This window comes from Gymnoscopelus microlampas (assembly GCF_963454915.1).
Source record: "Gymnoscopelus microlampas genome assembly, chromosome: 20".
Classification (NCBI taxonomy): domain Eukaryota; kingdom Metazoa; phylum Chordata; class Actinopteri; order Myctophiformes; family Myctophidae; genus Gymnoscopelus; species Gymnoscopelus microlampas.
The window spans coordinates 27,341,234-27,359,130 of NC_139957.1; the positions used below are offsets into that span (position 1 = coordinate 27,341,234).

The 17,897-nt window shown below is 44.9% G+C and overlaps 2 protein-coding genes across 2 annotated transcripts; one reads left to right on the plus strand and one right to left on the minus strand.

Annotated features, from left to right (window-relative positions):
• The first annotated feature begins 675 nt into the window (after nt 1-675).
• Nucleotides 676-3,171, plus strand: znf593 (zinc finger protein 593). The gene is made up of 4 exons (XM_084044144.1): nt 676-730; nt 1,897-2,091; nt 2,557-2,619; nt 2,759-3,171. Exons 2-4 carry the CDS (start codon nt 1,901-1,903, stop codon nt 2,886-2,888), a joined length of 384 nt encoding a protein of 127 aa, XP_083900270.1. The 5' UTR covers nt 676-730; nt 1,897-1,900; the 3' UTR covers nt 2,889-3,171.
• A 1,625-nt stretch (nt 3,172-4,796) lies between these two features.
• On the minus strand, nt 4,797-7,717 carry LOC311036068 (uncharacterized protein; the record flags this gene model as incomplete). The annotated part of the gene is made up of 15 exons (XM_084044593.1): nt 4,797-4,813; nt 5,067-5,153; nt 5,331-5,431; nt 5,604-5,668; nt 5,751-5,920; nt 6,021-6,059; nt 6,240-6,287; nt 6,367-6,447; nt 6,536-6,583; nt 6,795-6,854; nt 7,056-7,097; nt 7,185-7,232; nt 7,323-7,388; nt 7,504-7,539; nt 7,642-7,717. The coding sequence occupies 15 exons, from the start codon at nt 7,715-7,717 to the stop codon at nt 4,797-4,799; spliced, it is 984 nt and encodes a 327-aa protein (XP_083900719.1).
• Between the last annotated feature and the right edge of the window lie 10,180 nt (nt 7,718-17,897).

Below are 17,897 nucleotides of genomic sequence, written 5' to 3' on the forward strand. Positions count from 1 at the left end.
TCTGCCGTTTTCATATTCCAAATAGCAGTGGTGGAAACTAAGTAACTACTACATTTACTCAAGTATACTTATATACAATTGTGTGGTATTTGGTTTTACTTTACTTGAGTGTATCCAATTTTCAGTAGTTTTACTTCTAGTACATCTCAGAGGAAAATTTGGTACTTTTTACTGCACTACAATTATTTGAAAACCTTAGATACTAGTTACTTAGGATTTTGATTATTATTACAAAACATACATTATACCCATTTGTATGAGTGGGCATTATCCACATTTCGGTCATTTGAAAATAGCCGATCTACAAGCTCACAATGTGTCGTGATGCGACGCGTTGTGAGCTGCTATTGTAGATCTGCTATTTTCAAAAGATGTTTTTACATTTGAAAACTTGTGAAATGGGACATTCTGCATAATGAGTACTTTATTTTTTGTTGCTTTAAGTACATTTTGATACCAATAATGTTGTACCTTTATTCAAGTAAATGTTGAATTCCGGACTTTTACTTGTAACAGAGTATTTCTACATTGCAGTATTGATACTTTTACTTAGGTACAAAATGTGAGTATTTTTTTTTTACCACTGCCTAACCTCGCATCATCAGTCTTTCCACAAACCACTGCCAAAGCGTGTGTGTGCTGCCCTCTCCAGGCGTGCAATTTACTTGTTTTTGTTTTTTCTCCCTTTGAACCGGAAATAAATCCTCTTCGATAAACACGTGTGTTAAAGGTAAGCAAATCCAAAACACATTGCAGCAAAGACCCCTGACTGTTAAATATTGAAATATAAAGAGTTAACGGCATATGTTTTCGGTCTTGCAGTTCTGTAAATATAGTGTGAATTATAACATTTAAAAGTCCATTTTATAGACGTGTTGTGTGTGTTCTGTTGTTTGGTCGTCTGTAGCCATGGTTCACATGACGCTTGTTCAGGGCTAGGTCGTCTGGTGTAACTTTCATGCAAGTGTATCATTTTGTTAGCTTAGCAAAATCAGCGATTTGTATCTTACAAAGTTTAACAAACTAGTACGTTAAGAAATTGATCGGTGACCGGCTTCGATAAAAAGAAAAGTCTCCTGATCATAAAAAGCATGGTTATGCGTATGCAGTCTTATTCTAGTATAGGCATTAGCCTAGCCCTGGTCCAGAGCGTTAGTGCGCGGGACCAGGGCTAGCATTAGCCCTAGAATGGCTGTGATATTACATACATTTCTTGAATACCTGAAATTCGTGTAATATCACAGCCATTCAGGGCTAAGTAGGCATTTACTGCTGTAGCTGTAACGAAACTTCAATGTTATTCCGGTTTCATTATTTACTCATTACCCTTTTTTTCATTGAGCTATTTTCTAACGTTTTCATGACTGTAGCCTGAATCCGTTAATTTTTAGTGCACAGTGTTATGATTATGTCTGGAAAGAGTGTCCTGGCAGAGAATTTCAACATAGGCTAGCTGGCGGATAAGGGGGAAATTGCACGATGTTTACTGAGGAAGGAGACTGTTCAGCCAAAATACTGTTTCAGTGAGATCGACTTTGCATCCTCCTGGAACTCTTTATCTAGTTATTTCAACTTTTCAGATCAGCGTCAGACTCCTTATAACCTTCGCAGGATGCTCTCCATCATTCCTTTACTTTTCATCACTTTCCATTTGATACCCTCTCTACTTTTTTATTTGTATACTATTCATCGTTATCTGCTGTATCAAACAAACCTATTAAAAGACATTTAGTAGCAATTTTTCCTTCTCCGATGAAAATTGTAATCAGTCATTACATTGGAATAAGATTACATGGATGTCTTCTTGTGCCACAATAATCAGTCATACTTTGGAATAAGATTACCATACATGGATGTCTTTTGCCTCATACTTACTTACATCATTTTCCTGCCTAGAACCATGGGGAAGTCCACGCAAACAGGAAACCACAAGACCAAGAAAGAAGGGAAGAAATGGAAGACAAAGCGCAGGACCAAGGACTTGGATCAGATCCACTCTGATATGAAGCCTGAGACGGCAGTGAAGCTGCTCAATCAGGAGGAAGACTTTGATGTGACAGGATGTGCCCAGCACTACTGTTTACATTGCGCGTAAGTGTTTTCCTTATTGAAACACATTAACCCTGGCATCCCTATTTTGGGCATATATATATTTGCAATGCACTGGAAGCCTTTCGACTGTTAAATATAAAATTACTTTAATATATCTCAGAGCTTCCTGAATTTACTGCACCAAAGAGCACCTCCAGTCCAGCCATTTTTTGACATCAAGTTTATATTGTGTCCATGCAGCACTTCTCTTCACTTTTCATGGGTTCAAATATTTTGTGGCGTAGATATTGGCAAACAAACAAGCAGGGAGTGTGCTCACCAATAGTGCAGAGAGGTGCTGACTACGGTGCAAAAGCATAAATATGAAAGAAGAGGTCACACAGCGGTTCATAGCCACGATGCAGAAGAGTACGGTTATTTATAAAGAGACCAATATTTTCTTCAGGGAATCCGCATAGATGTGACATACATAAATGTTAACATTTTGCTTTTTATGCCCTGCAGGAGATATTTTGCTGACATGAAAACCTTGAAAGAGCACTTTAAAACGAAAGCACATAAAAGACGGTAATATCCCCTATGTATTTACTACATTCTACATTACAACTCTTGATTGAAGGCATGGTAATAATAATTATATTATAATTGTAAGAAGAATAACTGAGGAGTCATAAGATGTTCATAACTCACTCTTTGCACCATCCAGGCTAAAAGAGCTCAGAGAGGAACCTTATACCCAGGCAGAGGCAGATCGAGCAGCAGGTATGGGCTCCTACATCGCCCCCAAAGTTGGGCCCAAAGTGAAGACACAGTCTGTGGAAGAGGAAATGGATTAAGAACAAACAACACCAACTAATGGACTGATTTACTCAATCACAGATACATTGGAATATGCCACCAAATGTCTGATGCTTCATTAAATGCTTTCTGTGATAGATATGTCTTTTCTCCTTCAGTTATGTTATGCCTTGGGCTCCCATCCAGAACTAAGAAAACCTTGCCTCATTTTGGTTATTTGGTTATTTTGCAACATTTTACATGTAGATGTAAACATGACCTGTATGTAGAGAATGTGAATTCTGCACATGTTAATAAACTAAAATAAGATATTGAGTGGAAGTTGCCGCCATTATTATTGTATTATTTTCATTAAACCATTTAAATATTCTATTTGAAGCTAATCGCAAAATTCTACTTCTACAGCATTGACTAAAGTTGAGGCATGATTTTTTAGGGGGGGGGGAACATTTCCGGAATAACATAATTATGGTTGATGACTAACCAAACTCACATTCCTGCCATGTATACACTGGCCCTTTAAGATAGGTTACATGTCTTGCAGTTAGGTTTGCAGTTGCCATGTCTGCTTATTATAAGCGACTTTGGGCTTGTTTTTCTGTAAAGTTACTCGTAAATATTGGTGGTTTCGATTTGGGCTTGTTTATAAAGTGTAATTGCTTTCTTATTTGGGCTTGTTTTCCTAATGATTTAATTATTGTTTAAGCAATCCCACTGGTCTAATCCCTTCGGTCTAATAGACGTATAAAACACGTCTAAATGGCCCCTATACGGCTAGGCTAAAACAGGTTTATAATTGGTCTACTGGTGAAAGTTTTTTTTAGCGGTATAGGTTTAGCCTAGCCGTTTAAAAGACGTCTATTCAACGTCTATATATATATACCTCTTAGACGTCTCAGCTCAGCTAATATACGTCTAAAGCTATATTTAGACGTTTGTTAAACGTTTATTTTTATATCAAATGTATACCCCATACGTTATTTAGACGTCATTTAATTATAAGGATATGAATACTTATAATTAAACCCAGACGTTTAAATAAGATCTAAACGTATTAGCATTAGATAGACTACCTTTACAAGACATATATTCATTTAAAAGCCTCAATATTTAATGCAGATCCAGCTTCTCTATTTAAAAAAAAAATACTAAAGGGAACAAATTTAACCTGTTATCCTTACCTTGATAAATGTGGTAATGTAGTCCCAGGATGTTCTGACAATGTATTTACATTGTTATCTTTATGGATATTTTAAACAGCTTTGAGTGTAACACTAATGTCATTTGTACTGTACAACAGGATATAAATAAATGTATTTATGTTAAGATTTGACTATCCCTCAACTACATTTCAATCACAACATGTTTCAACAATTTTTCAAAATTGAACTTTTTTATTCCTTAACTTATTTTTCTACTCATATTGAGTGAAACAATGGAGGTGCAGGTAAGAGTCAAGAACCAAACCAAATATAACAATTTGTTGAACTTTACTATACTTTGCTATAGACAAGCACACACACATATATATTTAACTATCATACACATGATCCCTCCCCACACACTCAGTTTATTACACACACTCTGCATCTGCGTAAATAGCAGGCAAGCAGCAGCCAGCTTCCCAAATGCACTTTGCCCAAAACTGTGAAAACATGCTGTGCTCTGAAATTGAATTAGAACTGCCTTAAGTTTTAGATAGGATTTAGAAACACGGCGGTATGTGCGTCTTCTGGGAGCTAAAGCAAACATAACTTGTAAGTTAATGCCTTTGAACACTGCCTCCAGGGACAAATCTAAGGCATTCTTCTTCTCACCATACAATACTCATCAAATATATCTCCACATTCCACTTTGAAAGGTTAGGCCTACAGTATATCTTTGTCCTGAAAGAGGTATTTTTTAGAGCCTGTTAAAAATCCTTGTGATATTATCACTATCAATCCTCACAGGTTGATCAATTCTTGAAAGTGGCCAAAGAGCACAGAGATTGTGAAACAAAGCAAAAACTGCATTTCAAAGCAGTGACCTGGCTTAAAAATCTTGAAAATGATTGACCAGGAGAATAAAAGTGTGGCAGCAACATTATGAAATGGCTTGCAGCAACAAAGAAACACACAAGGCTAGGAACATGCATGCATGACACACACACACATCGATAGTCATTTTGGGGTCCTTGGGGTCCTTGTCCTTGGCCTCTTGTACCCCCCCGCCACTTCGAGCTGGCGCCTGCTTGAAGTGGGCGGCTATTGAGGCGCTGACCTGGGCCTCCGTTGCCTCTGCAAAATTCTGCCGAACAGCTTCTGCAATCAAAACAATGACAAATATCTACTCTCAGACTTGACAGTAGCCATTACAGAGATTGCCACATATAGTCCAGACAAATTGTCATTTGTTAATGTATGTCATCATGTCAGTCACACATTTATAACATGAAGAAGCATCAACAAAGAACTAGCACAGACAATTGTTCTATTTACCCTGGATGAGGGAAAAGAAGTTTGTACTCTTGAACGCCCTCTTTTTTTGCTGCCCACCACCGGACATATTGTATTTCCGCATCAGGCCATTGGTGAAAAGTCTGAAACAGATTTTTTTTAAAAGCAGATACATTCTCAACAGCATGCGCTAGCAGCTTGTAATGAAGACAATGTATACGGAACAGCAATAATACACTGACTACCACATCCCCCCCCACATTATATTTCTTTTTCTACAGTGTCATGTTATTAAACTTCAATTTGTATTCATACCTGTCCAGGATCTTTCTTGTACATGCCCTCACGTCGTACCCCCCAATGTGGGACAGCTTTGAAATCTGTATGATATTACAAATTATCAACATTGATGTAATCGTTTTGAATTCAAATTATTTAAAGCATATACTTTTTTGTATTTACCATTGAACGTCGGAATCGTTGCTTCTCCAGCTCCTTAGACATGAGGTTGAACTCCTCCTCGTCGTCTATTGGCAACGCTCCACCCTCATCATCACTTTCTCCCCGATTGTTGAGTGTCCTCAATTCATCGAGGATCTCCAACAGCGTCTCCACAACGACCTTCTGAAACTCTGAGTAAAAAAACAAAATATTAACCTAAACACTTGCCTTAACAGATATGACCACTTTATTTCAAATTATTTTAAAACCTTAAAATAATTCCATTCTTACTTTTCTCGGGCATAGGGTAGTCGTACACCTTCTTCTTTGCTGTTAAATTATAGAATGAAACAATAAATGTTGTATTAAAGGTTGAGAGTCTGGTGTGGCTGGCTATGTGATGCTGCTTTACTTTTGGCTTGTCAATACATAAAATTAATTGTTTTCCAAGATCAAAATCTTCCTCTCTCCCCCCCAGTAAGATCACTGCCAAACTTGATAAAAATGTACCTTTTGTAATCCTGGGACTTTTTGGCCCTCTACTTCCAACACGCTTTCCTGATGGTGAAAGACAAGCCAATTACATTTCATACTTGCGACATCACTATTTAAGATTACTGCTATAGTCAATCTGTACCTTGTGGGGTCTGGCCATTTCTGAAGACTGACGGTCTATTTGGTGGGCTAGGAGTCTCTGTTGAGAGAGGGCTAGGAGTCTCTGTTGGGGGAGGGGGTAAAGGAAGTAACTCATCTTACAAAGTCACCAGTTACACTGTATATCACTGTGAAACTAAATACTTTTTTACCTTGTTGAGTCCTTTGCCTTGGACTCCTTCGACTTGGAGTGCGATGCCCTGTTGAGGGCAAAACAAATCAAATTGCACATCTTAATTACACCATCGTCATCACTGTTACAGCAAATACAAATCTATCTTTGATAGTCCTGTTTTTTTGATTGAAACTATAGCCACGGTCCACTGGGGTGGAAAACAATTAAATTATACATCCAAATTAAATCTTTGCTATGCCATCTCAAAATCTGTCAGCCTTGCCATCTACACTTACAGTTTGATCTCTGTGAGAGAACATCCCTGGCTAGTCTAGTAAGCCGGATGTTGCTGTCATCTGCAAAAAAAAAAAATGTTTTAATGTTACAGCTTTCACATACAGATCTATTATATAATCAAATAAAATGTAAAACATTTTTCTCTGTACTGCGAATATCATCTGTTGATGACGAAAACTTCAGTCGCCGACTGTCGGGCAATTAAATGTCTTATTTACACAGTCAACATTGTGATCACTGCTATAATCTTTCAAACTTACCTTGTGGGGTCCTGGCCTTGGTCTGCACTGGACTGCGTCGAACTGTTTAGGGCACACAGTAGTATGGGTGTAAGTATATATTACTTACACCCATACTACTATAAATCAGTAGAGTGAATCAAAATGTACCCTCGGGAGTCCGGCCTCTGGTGCGGACCAGAGTCTTGTCAGTATCCACTGTTGGGGGTGGGGGATAGTAAAACATTTTTTTTTACAAACTTACACCGGCACCATTGTGACCATTGCTATACTTATCAAAATGTATACCTTGTGTCCTGCCTCTGATTTGGACTGGTGCCCTAATTTGTGGTGGTGGTGTGTGCCATCGATTATCTGCTGGGAGAGAAAAGGCATAGAAATTACACATCTTACTTAAACCATTAGTCATGTATGATATAAGACACACTTCACAATCACCCTTGTGATCCACGCTGTACTCAGAAATTACCTTGTGGGGTTACAGCTCCTCTACCTCCACGTTTAACTGTATTGGTGGGGGGGGGGGGGGGGGGTTGGTGAGAAAAGGCAATTAAATTTCTTATTAACAGTCACCATTGTGATCTCTGCTATAATCAATAGAATTTACCTTGTGGGGTCCTGGCTCGAGTCAGTACTGGACTGCGTCTAACTGTGGGGGGGGGGGGGGGGGGGGGGGGGGGCATACAGTAGTATTGAATAAAATACACTGTATTAGTTCAATGGATTTAGATCCATGTTGTGTTTCTAACCCATGCAGTCAGTCAGTCAGTCAGTCAGTCTGCCCTGCACAGTCTGATAGAAAGCACAAAGCCTTAATAACAGAAATAGTCTGCCTCATCCAGGCAGTTGGCCAGTAGTCACTTTGAGTGGCAGTTGGGACAAACGCAGTCAGTGGGGCAAACGCAGTCCGCACCAAAAAGATTTACGATTCTGTCCCTATCGGTACATAACTCGGACGGCGCTGATTCGACTAGCAGCCCATCGGCTGGTCGTCGCGGGCACTCGCGCCTGGAGGCGCTCGGGCGCGACTCCTCAGCCTCAAGGTCTGCTGAGTCGGCGCGCCTCCGTCATGGTCCAAAACTATACTTTATCGGCTTTATAGTTATAAATTATAGTGTAAATACATCTTTAAATGGAATTAAGAAATAGTTTTAATCCGAGGGTATGCGGTTACCCTAACTCAGAGATTAGACGCCTCTGCCCTGCACAGTCTGAGAGAAATCACAAAACCTTAATAACAGAAATAGTCTAGGTAAGCTTAATTAATTGCAAAACATGACACCCCTTATTCAAAACAGATGGCGAATGCATTCTTCTCTTTATAGGGCCTACACAGGTAATAAAATTACCTGTGAGACCTTTATGAATTGAACCTCACAGTCAGCAATCAGTCAGTCAGTCAGTCAGTGTTGCCTGGTTTCAGACGAATCTGCCATTGCAAAAATAAATGATCTACGCAGTGATATTAGTTCTGGCCATGCCAGGCTAAGTAAGTGAGTCTGTTAGTTAGTTAATGAATTAGTGAGTTAGTCAGTATGTTTGTTAGTTAGTGAGTTAGTTAGTGAGTTAGTCAGTATGTTTATTAGTTAGTTAGTAAGTCTGTTTGTTAATTAGTAAATTAGTTAGTTAGTCAATATGTTAGTAAGTTTGTCAGTTTGTCAGTTTGTTAGTTAGTAAATTAGTTAGTTAGTCAATATGTTAGTAAGTTTGTCAGTTTGTTAGTTAGTTTTGGGAACAACATTAGTACCTCTAAAGCAGTGTTTCCAAAACTGGGGTTTGGGACAGTGGTGTGTTCTAAGTTTTTTCGGAGGGTATACGATACGATGCGCGTGGTCGTGGGTATACACTCGCACGTTTTCAATGAAATGGTTATTAGACTGTATGCGCTTTTCCCCAAAACAATCTGGACTGTATACGGCATATACAGCGTGTAACGGTAGAACACACTACTGGTTTGGGACCCCCAGGGGGTCCCCAGATGATTAGCTTAATGGGCAACATTGTTTACTCACTCAGTAAACAAACCAACATACAGTATAAGCGCATACAGGGTATCTGCACATTTATAATGTTACAATTTAATGACTTTAAAGACCTTTTTAAAACCAAATTGATAAATATTACGTAAGAAAGAGGCAAACATTGTGAAAATAGTCGATCTACAAGCTCACAACGCCTCACACTGAGAGGCGTTGTGAGCTTGTAGATCGGCTATTTTCACAATGTTTATCCATGGAACCGAGTCAAACTAAATGTAATGCCTACATCTCCAAGTCCAAGTGCTGGTCAGGGTGGGGGGTCCCCAGTTCAGATGTGATTATTTTGGGGGGTACCTGTAAATGACTACACTTACAAATACACTTTTAACCTAAATGTAACCATCAGGACACCTCAGGGACTTGAACCCCGTCCTAGTGAACCAGGAGTGCCATACCAGTGTCTTTTACCTCTTTGACTCATTTACAGGCAGTGGCGGGAACATTACTCAATTTCTTTACTTAAGTAAAAGTATCAATACTGCAATGTAGAAGTACGCTGTTGAAAGTAAAAGTCCGGAATTCAAAATGTACTAAAGTGCCAAAAGTAGAAAGTACTCATTATGCAGATCCCATTTCACAAAGTTTTCGAATGTATAAAATGCATAAAAATATTTTTTGAAAATAGCAGATCTACAAGCTCACAATGCGTCGCATCGCGACGTCCATATACATTATATCACAATATACTAAAGGTCATTTGTACAACGTTTTTCCGATGTACGGCACTCAGCTTTTGGAAGCGAGTTTAAATCAGTGGTTCTGGGACTTTTTCGTGCCAAGGATCCCCAAATTGATACATATATATATATATTTGACCACTGACCCCCCCCCCCCCCCCCCCATCTGAAAATGTTTTTTCAAAATCTAAAATCAAAATGACAGATCCTTTCCCGGTTTTAATGGGTTAAATGGCCTGTCTTGGTTTAAAGCCCACTCACCACGACAAGGTGCAGGCCGAGAGTGGGGACACCCCCAACTCCCCCCTCTGTGGGGGGGGGGTGGGGATTGGGGGGTTGGGGGTGGGGGGGGGATTGCAAACAGACGTACACGGACGCCACATACATTACAAACAGACGTATTACATATATTACAATATATTACAAACAGAAGTAAATATATATTACATATATTACAATATAATACAAACAGAAGTAAATATATATTACATATATTACAATATAATACAAACAGAAGTAAATACATATTACATATTACAATATATTACAAACATAAGTGAGACTCAGGCTTCTTCTTCTTTCGTTTATCATCATTAGATGTCCAGCTCAATAACGTGCAGCCACGCCCTCATCTCGGGTCCCACATCAAAGCGGCCGGCCTACGATGGTGGTCTGTACAGGACACAGAGGTGATTATGTGATCGGCAGGGTTCTGGATACAGGGCTGCAGGCTCTGGATACATTTCAGACTTACACGGACGTCACATTTATTACAAACAGACGTAAACAGATATTACATATATTACAATATATTACAAACAGAAGTAAATAGATATTACATATATTACAATATATAACGAACAAAAATAAATCATTATTACACTTATTACAATATATTACAAGGAGAAGTGAGACTCAGGCTTCTTCTTCTTTCGTTTACCATCATTAGATGTCCAGCTCAAGGTCGTGCAGCCACGCCCTCATCTCGGGTCCCACATCAAAGAGGCCGGCCTCCGATGGTGGTCTGTACAGGACTAAGAGGTGATTATGTGATCGGCAGATCGGCAGGGTTCTGGATACAGGGCTGCAGGCTCTGGATACAAAGTTATGGATACAGGGTTCTGGATACGGGGCTGCAGAGGACGTTGCAGAGACCAATCAGTCATCCATCCCGTCTGTCGAAGTGTCCTATCCATCCATCCACCCCGTCGGTCGAAGTGTCCTATCCATCCATCCCGTCTGTCGAAGTGTCCTATCCATCCATCCATCCTCCGTCGGTCGAAGTGTCCTATCCATCCATCCATCCCCTCTGTCGAAGTGTTCTATCCATCCATCCATCCCGTCTGTCGAAGTGTCCTATCCATCCATCCATCCCGTCTGTCGAAGTGTCCTATCCATCCATCCACCCCGTCGGTCGAAGTGTCCTATCCATCCATCCCGTCTGTCGAAGTGTCCTATCCATCCTCCGTCGGTCAAAGTGTCCTATCCATCCTCCGTCGGTCGAAGTGTCCTACCCATCCATCCACCCCGTCGGTCGAAGTGTCCTATCCATCCATCCCGTCGGACGAAGTGTCCTATCCATCCATCCCGTCTGTCGAAGTGTCCTATCGATCCATCCCGTCTGTCGAAGTGTCCTATCCATCCATCCACCCCGCCTGTCGAAGTGTCCTATCCATCCATCCATCCCGTCTGTCGAAGTGTCCTATCCATCCATCCATCCCGTCTGTCGAAGTGTCCTATCCATCCATCCACCCCGTCGGTCGAAGTGTCCTATCCATCCATCCACCCCGTCTGTCGAAGTGTCCTATCCATCCATCCATCCCGTCTGTCGAAGTGTCCTATCCATCCATCCATCCCGTCGGTCGAAGTGTCCTATCCATCCATACAACCCGTCGGTCGAAGTGTCCTATCCATCCATACAACCCGTCTGTCGAAGTGTCCTATCCATCCATCCACCCCGTCGGTCGAAGTGTCCTATCCATCAATCCATCCCGTCGGTCGAAGTGTCCTATCCATCCATCCATCCCGTCTGTCGAAGTGTCCTATCCATCCATCCTGTCTGTCGAAGTGTCCTATCCATCCCGTCTGTCGAAGTGTCCTATCCATCCATCCATCACGTCTGTCGAAGTGTCCTATCCATCCATCCATTCCGTCGGTCGAAGTGTCCTATCCATCCATCCACCCCGTCTGTCGAAGTGTCCTATCCATCCATCCATCCCGTCAGTCGAAGTGTCCTATCCATCAATCCTGTCTGTCGAAGTGTCCTATCCATCCCGTTTGTCGAAGTGTCCTATCCATCCATCCATCCCGTCTGTCGAAGTGTCCTATCCATCCATCCATCCCGTCTGTCGAAGTGTCCTATCCATCCATCCATCCCGTCTGTCGAAGTGTCCTATCCATCCATCCTGTCTGTCGAAGTGTCCTATCCATCCCGTTTGTCGAAGTGTCCTATCCATCCATCCATCCCGTCTGTCGAAGTGTCCTATCCATCCATCCATCCCGTCGGTCGAAGTGTCCTATCCATCCATCCATCCCGTTTGTCGAAGTGTCCTATCCATCCATCCATCCCGTCGGTCGAAGTGTCCTATCCATCAATCCATCCCGTCGGTCGAAGTGTCCTATCCATCCATCCATCCCGTCTGTCGAAGTGTCCTATCCATCCATCCTGTCTGTCGAAGTGTCCTATCCATCCATCCTGTCTGTCGAAGTGTCCTATCCATCCCGTTTGTCGAAGTGTCCTATCCATCCATCGTTCCCGTCTGTCGAAGTGTCCTATCCATCCATCCATCCCGTCGGTCAAAGTGTCCTATCCATCCATCCATCCCGTTTGTCGAAGTGTCCTATCCATCCATCCATCCCGTCGATCGAAGTGTCCTATCCATCAATCCATCCCGTCGGTCGAAGTGTCCTATCCATCCATCCACCCCGTCTGTCGAAGTGTCTTATCCATCCATACACCCCGTGGGTCGAAGTGTCCTATCCATCCATCCACCCCGTCTGCCGAAGTGTCCTATCCATCCATCCATCCCATCTGTCGAAGTGTCCTATCCATCCATCCTGTCTGTCGAAGTGTCCTATCCATCCATCCCGTCTGTCGAAGTGTCCTATCCATCCATCCATCCCGTCGGTCGAAGTGTCCTATCCATCCATCCCGTCGGTCGAAGTGTCCTATCCATCCATCCACCCCGTCTGTCGAAGTGTCCTATCCATCCATCCACCCCGTCTGTCGAAGTGTCCTATCCATCCATCCATCCCGTCGGTCGAAGTTTCCTATCCATCCATCCATCCCGTCTATGTAAGTGTCCTATCCATCCATCCCGTCGGTCGAAGTGTCCTATCCATCCATCCCGTCGGTCGAAGTGTCCTATCCATCCATCCATCTCGTCTATGTAAGTGTCCTATCCATCCATCCATCCCGTCGGTCGAAGTGTCTTATCCATCCATCCACCCCGTCGGTCGAAGTGTCCTATCCATCCATCCATCCCGTCGGTCGAAGTGTCCTATCCATCCATCCATCCCGTCGGTCGAAGTGTCCTATCCATCCATCCATCCCGTCGGTCGAAGTGTCCTATCCATCCATCCATCCCGTCGATCAAAGTGTCCTATCCATCCATCCACCCCGTCTGTCGAAGTGTCCTATCCATCCATCCATCCCGTCGGTCGAAGTGTCCTATCCATCCATCCATCCCGTCGGTCGAAGTGTCCTATCCATCCATCCACCCCGTCGGTCGAAGTGTCCTATCCATCCATCCACCCCGTCTGTCGAAGTGTCCTATCCATCCATCCACCCCGTCTGTCGAAGTGTCCTATCCATCCATCCACCCCGTCGGTCGAAGTGTCCTATCCATCCATCCCGTCTGTCGAAGTGTACTATCCATCCATCCCGTCTGTCGAAGTGTCCTATCCATCCATCCATCCCGTCTGTCGAAGTGTCCTATCCATGAATCCATCCCGTCGGTCGAAGTGTCCTATCCATCCATCCCGTCAGTCGAAGTGTCCTATCCATCCATCCACCCCGTCTGTCGAACTGTCCTATCCATCCATCCACCCCGTCGGTCGAAGTGTCCTATCCATCCATCCATCCCGTCTATGTAAGTGTCCTATCCATCCATCCCGTCGGTCGAAGTGTCCTATCCATCCATCCATCCCGTCGGTCGAAGTGTCCTATCCATCCATCCATCCCGTCTATGTAAGTGTCCTATCCATCCCGTCGGTCGAAGTGTCCTATCCATCCATCCACCCCGTCGGTCGAAGTGTCCTATCCATCCATCCCGTCTATGTAAGTGTCCTATCCATCCATCCATCCCGTTGGTCGAAGTGTCCTATCCATCCCGTCGGTCGAAGTGTCCTATCCATCCATCCACCCCGTCGGTCGAAGTGTCCTATCCATCCATCCCGTCTATGTAAGTGTCCTATCCATCCATCCATCCCGTTGGTCGAAGTGTCCTATCCATCCATCCAACCCGTCTGTCGAAGTGTCCTATCCATCCATCCCGTCTGTCGAAGTGTCCTATCCATCCATCCATCCCGTCGGTCGAACTGTCCTATCCATCCATCCACCCCGTCGGTCGAAGTGTCCTATCCATCCATCCACCCCGTCGGTCGAAGTGTCCTATCCATCCATCCACCCCGTCTGTCGAAGTGTCCTATCCATCCATCCATCCCGTCTATGTAAGTGTCCTATCCATCCATCCATCCCATCGGTCGAAGTGTCCTATCCATCCCGTCAGTCGAAGTGTCCTATCCATCCATCCATCCCGTCTGTCGAAGTGTCCTATTCATCCATCCATCCCGTCTGTCGAAGTTTCCTATCCATCCATCCACCCCGTCGGTTGAAGTGTCCTATCCATCCATCCACCCCGTCGGTCGAAGTGTCCTATCCATCCATCCACCCCGTCGGTCGAAGTGTCCTATCCATCCATCCACCCCGTCGGTCGAAGTGTCCTATCCATCCATCCATCCCGTCTGTCTAAGTGTCCTATCCATCCATCCATCCCGTCTGTCGAAGTGTCCTATCCATCCATCCACCCCATCTGTCGAAGTGTCCTATCCATCCATCCCGTCTGTCGAAGTGTCCTATCCATCCAACCCGTCGGTCGAAGTGTCCTATCCATCCATCCACCCCGTCTGTAGAAATGTCCTATCCATCCATCCCGTCTGTCGAAGTGTCCTATCCATCCATCCACCCCGTCTGTCGAAGTGTCCTATCCATCCATCCACCACGTCTGTCGAAGTGTCCTATCATCCATCCACCCCGTCTGTCGAAGTGTCTTATACATCCATCCATTCCGTCGGTCGAAGTGTCCTATCCATCCATCCACCCCGTCGGTCGAAGTGTCCTATCCATCCATCCATCCCGTCGGTCGAAGTGTCCTATCCATCCATCCATCCCGTCTGTCGAAGTGTCCTATCCATCCATCCATCCCGTCTGTCGAAGTGTCCTATCCATCCATCGTTGGTCGAAGTGTCCTATCCATCCATCCACCCCGTCGGTCGAAGTGTCCTATCCATCCATCCATCCCGTCGGTCGAAATGTCCTATCCATCCATCCATCCCGTCGGTCGAAGTGTCCTATCCATCCATCCATCCCGTCGGTCGAAGTGTCCTATCCATCCATCCATCCCGTCTGTCGAAGTGTCCTATCCATCCATCCACCCCGTCGGTCCATAGTGTAATATCCATCCATCCATCCCGTCTGTCGAAGTGTCCTATCCATCCATCCACCCCGTCTGTCGAAGTGTCCTATCCATCCATCCATCCCGTCTGTCGAAGTGTCCTATCCATCCATCCATCCATCCCGTCTGTCGAAATGTCCTATCCATCCATCCACCCCGTCTGTCGAAGTGTCCTATCCATCCATCCATCCCGTCTGTCAAAGTGTCCTATCCATCCATCCCGTCTGTCGAAGTGTCTTATCCATCCAACCCGTCGGTCGAAGTGTCCTATCCATCCATCCACCCCGTCTGTAGAAATGTCCTATCCATCCATCCATCCCGTCTGTCGAAGTGTCCTATCCATCCATCCACCCCGTCTGTCGAAGTGTCCTATCCATCCATCCACCACGTCTGTCGAAATGTCCTATCATCCATCCACCCCGTCTGTCGAAGTGTCTTATCCATCCATCCATCCCGTCGGTCGAAGTGTCCTATCCATCCATCCACCCCGTCGGTCGAAGTGTCCTATCCATCCATCCATCCCGTCGGTCGAAGTGTCCTATCCATCCATCCATCCCGTCGGTCGAAGTGTCCTATCCATCCATCCATCCCGTCTGTCGAAGTGTCCTATCCATCCATCGTTGGTCGAAGTGTCCTATCCATCCATCCATCCCGTCGGTCGAAGTGTCCTATCCATCCTTCCACCCCGTCTGTCGAAGTGTCCTATCCATCCATCCATCCCGTCTGTCGAAGTGTCCTATCCATCCATCCCGTCTGTCGAAGTGTCCTATCCATCCATCCATCCCGTCGGTCGAAGTGTCCTATCCATCCATCCACCCCGTCTGTCGAATTGTCCTATCCATCCCGTCTATGTAAGTGTCCTATCCATCCATCCATCCCGTCGGTCGAAGTTTCCTATCCATCCATCCACCCCGTCGGTCGAAGTGTCCTATCCATCCATCCACCCCGTCGGTCGAAGTGTCCTATCCATCCATCCACCCCGTCGGTCGAAGTGTCCTATCCATCCATCCATCCCGTCTGTCGAAGTGTCCTATCCATCCATCCATCCCGTCTGTCGAAGTGTCCTATCCATCCATCCATCCCGTCTGTCGAAGTTTCCTATCCATCCATCAACCCCGTCGGTCGATGTGTCCTATCCATCCATCCACCCCGTCGGTCGAAGTGTCCTATCCATCCATCCAACCCGTCTGTCGAAGTGTCCTATCCATCCATCCATCCCGTCTGTCGAAGTGTCCTATCCATCCATCCATCCCGTCTGTCGAAGTGTCCTATCCATCCATCCACCCCGTCTGTCGAAGTGTCCTATCCATCCATCCATCCCGTTTGTCTTAGTGTCCTATCCATCCATCCACCCCGTCTGTCGAAGTGTCCTATCCATCCATCCATCCCGTCTGTCGAAGTGTCCTATCCATCCATCCCGTCTGTCGAAGTGTCCTATCCATCCAACCCGTCGGTCGAAGTGTCCTATCCATCCATCCACCCCGTCTGTCGAAATGTCCTATCCATCCATCCATCCCGTCTGTCGAAGTGTCCTATCCATCCACCCCGTCTGTCGAAGTGTCCTATCCATCCATCCATCCCGTCTGTCGAAGTGTCCTATCCATCCATCCCGTCTGTCGAAGTGTCCTATCCATCCAACCCGTCGGTCGAAGTGTCCTATCCATCCATCCACCCCGTCTGTCGAAATGTCCTATCCATCCATCCATCCCGTCTGTCGAAGTGTCCTATCCATCCACCCCGTCTGTCGAAGTGTCCTATCCATCCATCCACCCCGTCTGTCGAAGTGTCCTATCCATCCATCCACCCCGTCTGTCGAAGTGTCCTATTATCCATCCACCCCGTCTGTCGAAGTGTCCTATTATCCATCCACCCCGTCTGTCGAAGTGTCCTATCCATCCATCCATCCCGTCGGTCGAAGTGTCCTATCCATCCATCCATCCCGTCGGTCGAAGTGTCCTATCCATCCATCCATCCCGTCGGTCAAAGTGTCCTATCCATCCATCCATCCCGTCTGTCGAAGTGTCCTATCCATCCATCGTTGGTCGAAGTGTCCTATCCATCCATCCATCCATCCCGTCTGTCGAAGTGTCCTATCCATCCATCCCGTTGGTCGAAGTGTCCTATCCGTCCATCCACCCCGTCGGTCGAAGTGTCCTATCCATCCATCCACCCCGTCTGTCGAAGTGTCCTATCCATCCATCCATCCCGTCGGTCGAAGTGTCTTATCTATCCATTCATCCCGTCGGTCGAAGTGTCCTATCCATCCATCCATCCCGTCTGTCGAAGTGTCCTATCCATCCATCCATCCCGTCGGTCGAAGTGTCCTATCCATCCATCCATCCCGTCTGTCGAAGTGTCCTATCCATCCATCCATCCCGTCGGTCGAAGTGTCCTATCCATCCATCCACCCCGTCTGTCGAAGTGTCCTATCCATCCATCCACCCCGTAGGTCGAAGTGTCTTATCCATCAAT

Coding starts and splice junctions, on each gene's coding strand:
- znf593 (XM_084044144.1), top strand. CDS start 1,901: ATGGGGAAGTCCACGCAAACAGGAAACCACAAGACCAAGAAAGAAGGG. Junction 2,092..2,556: donor CACTACTGTTTACATTGCGC/GTAAGTGTTTTC, acceptor TATGCCCTGCAG/GAGATATTTTGCTGACATGA. Junction 2,620..2,758: donor ACGAAAGCACATAAAAGACG/GTAATATCCCCT, acceptor TGCACCATCCAG/GCTAAAAGAGCTCAGAGAGG.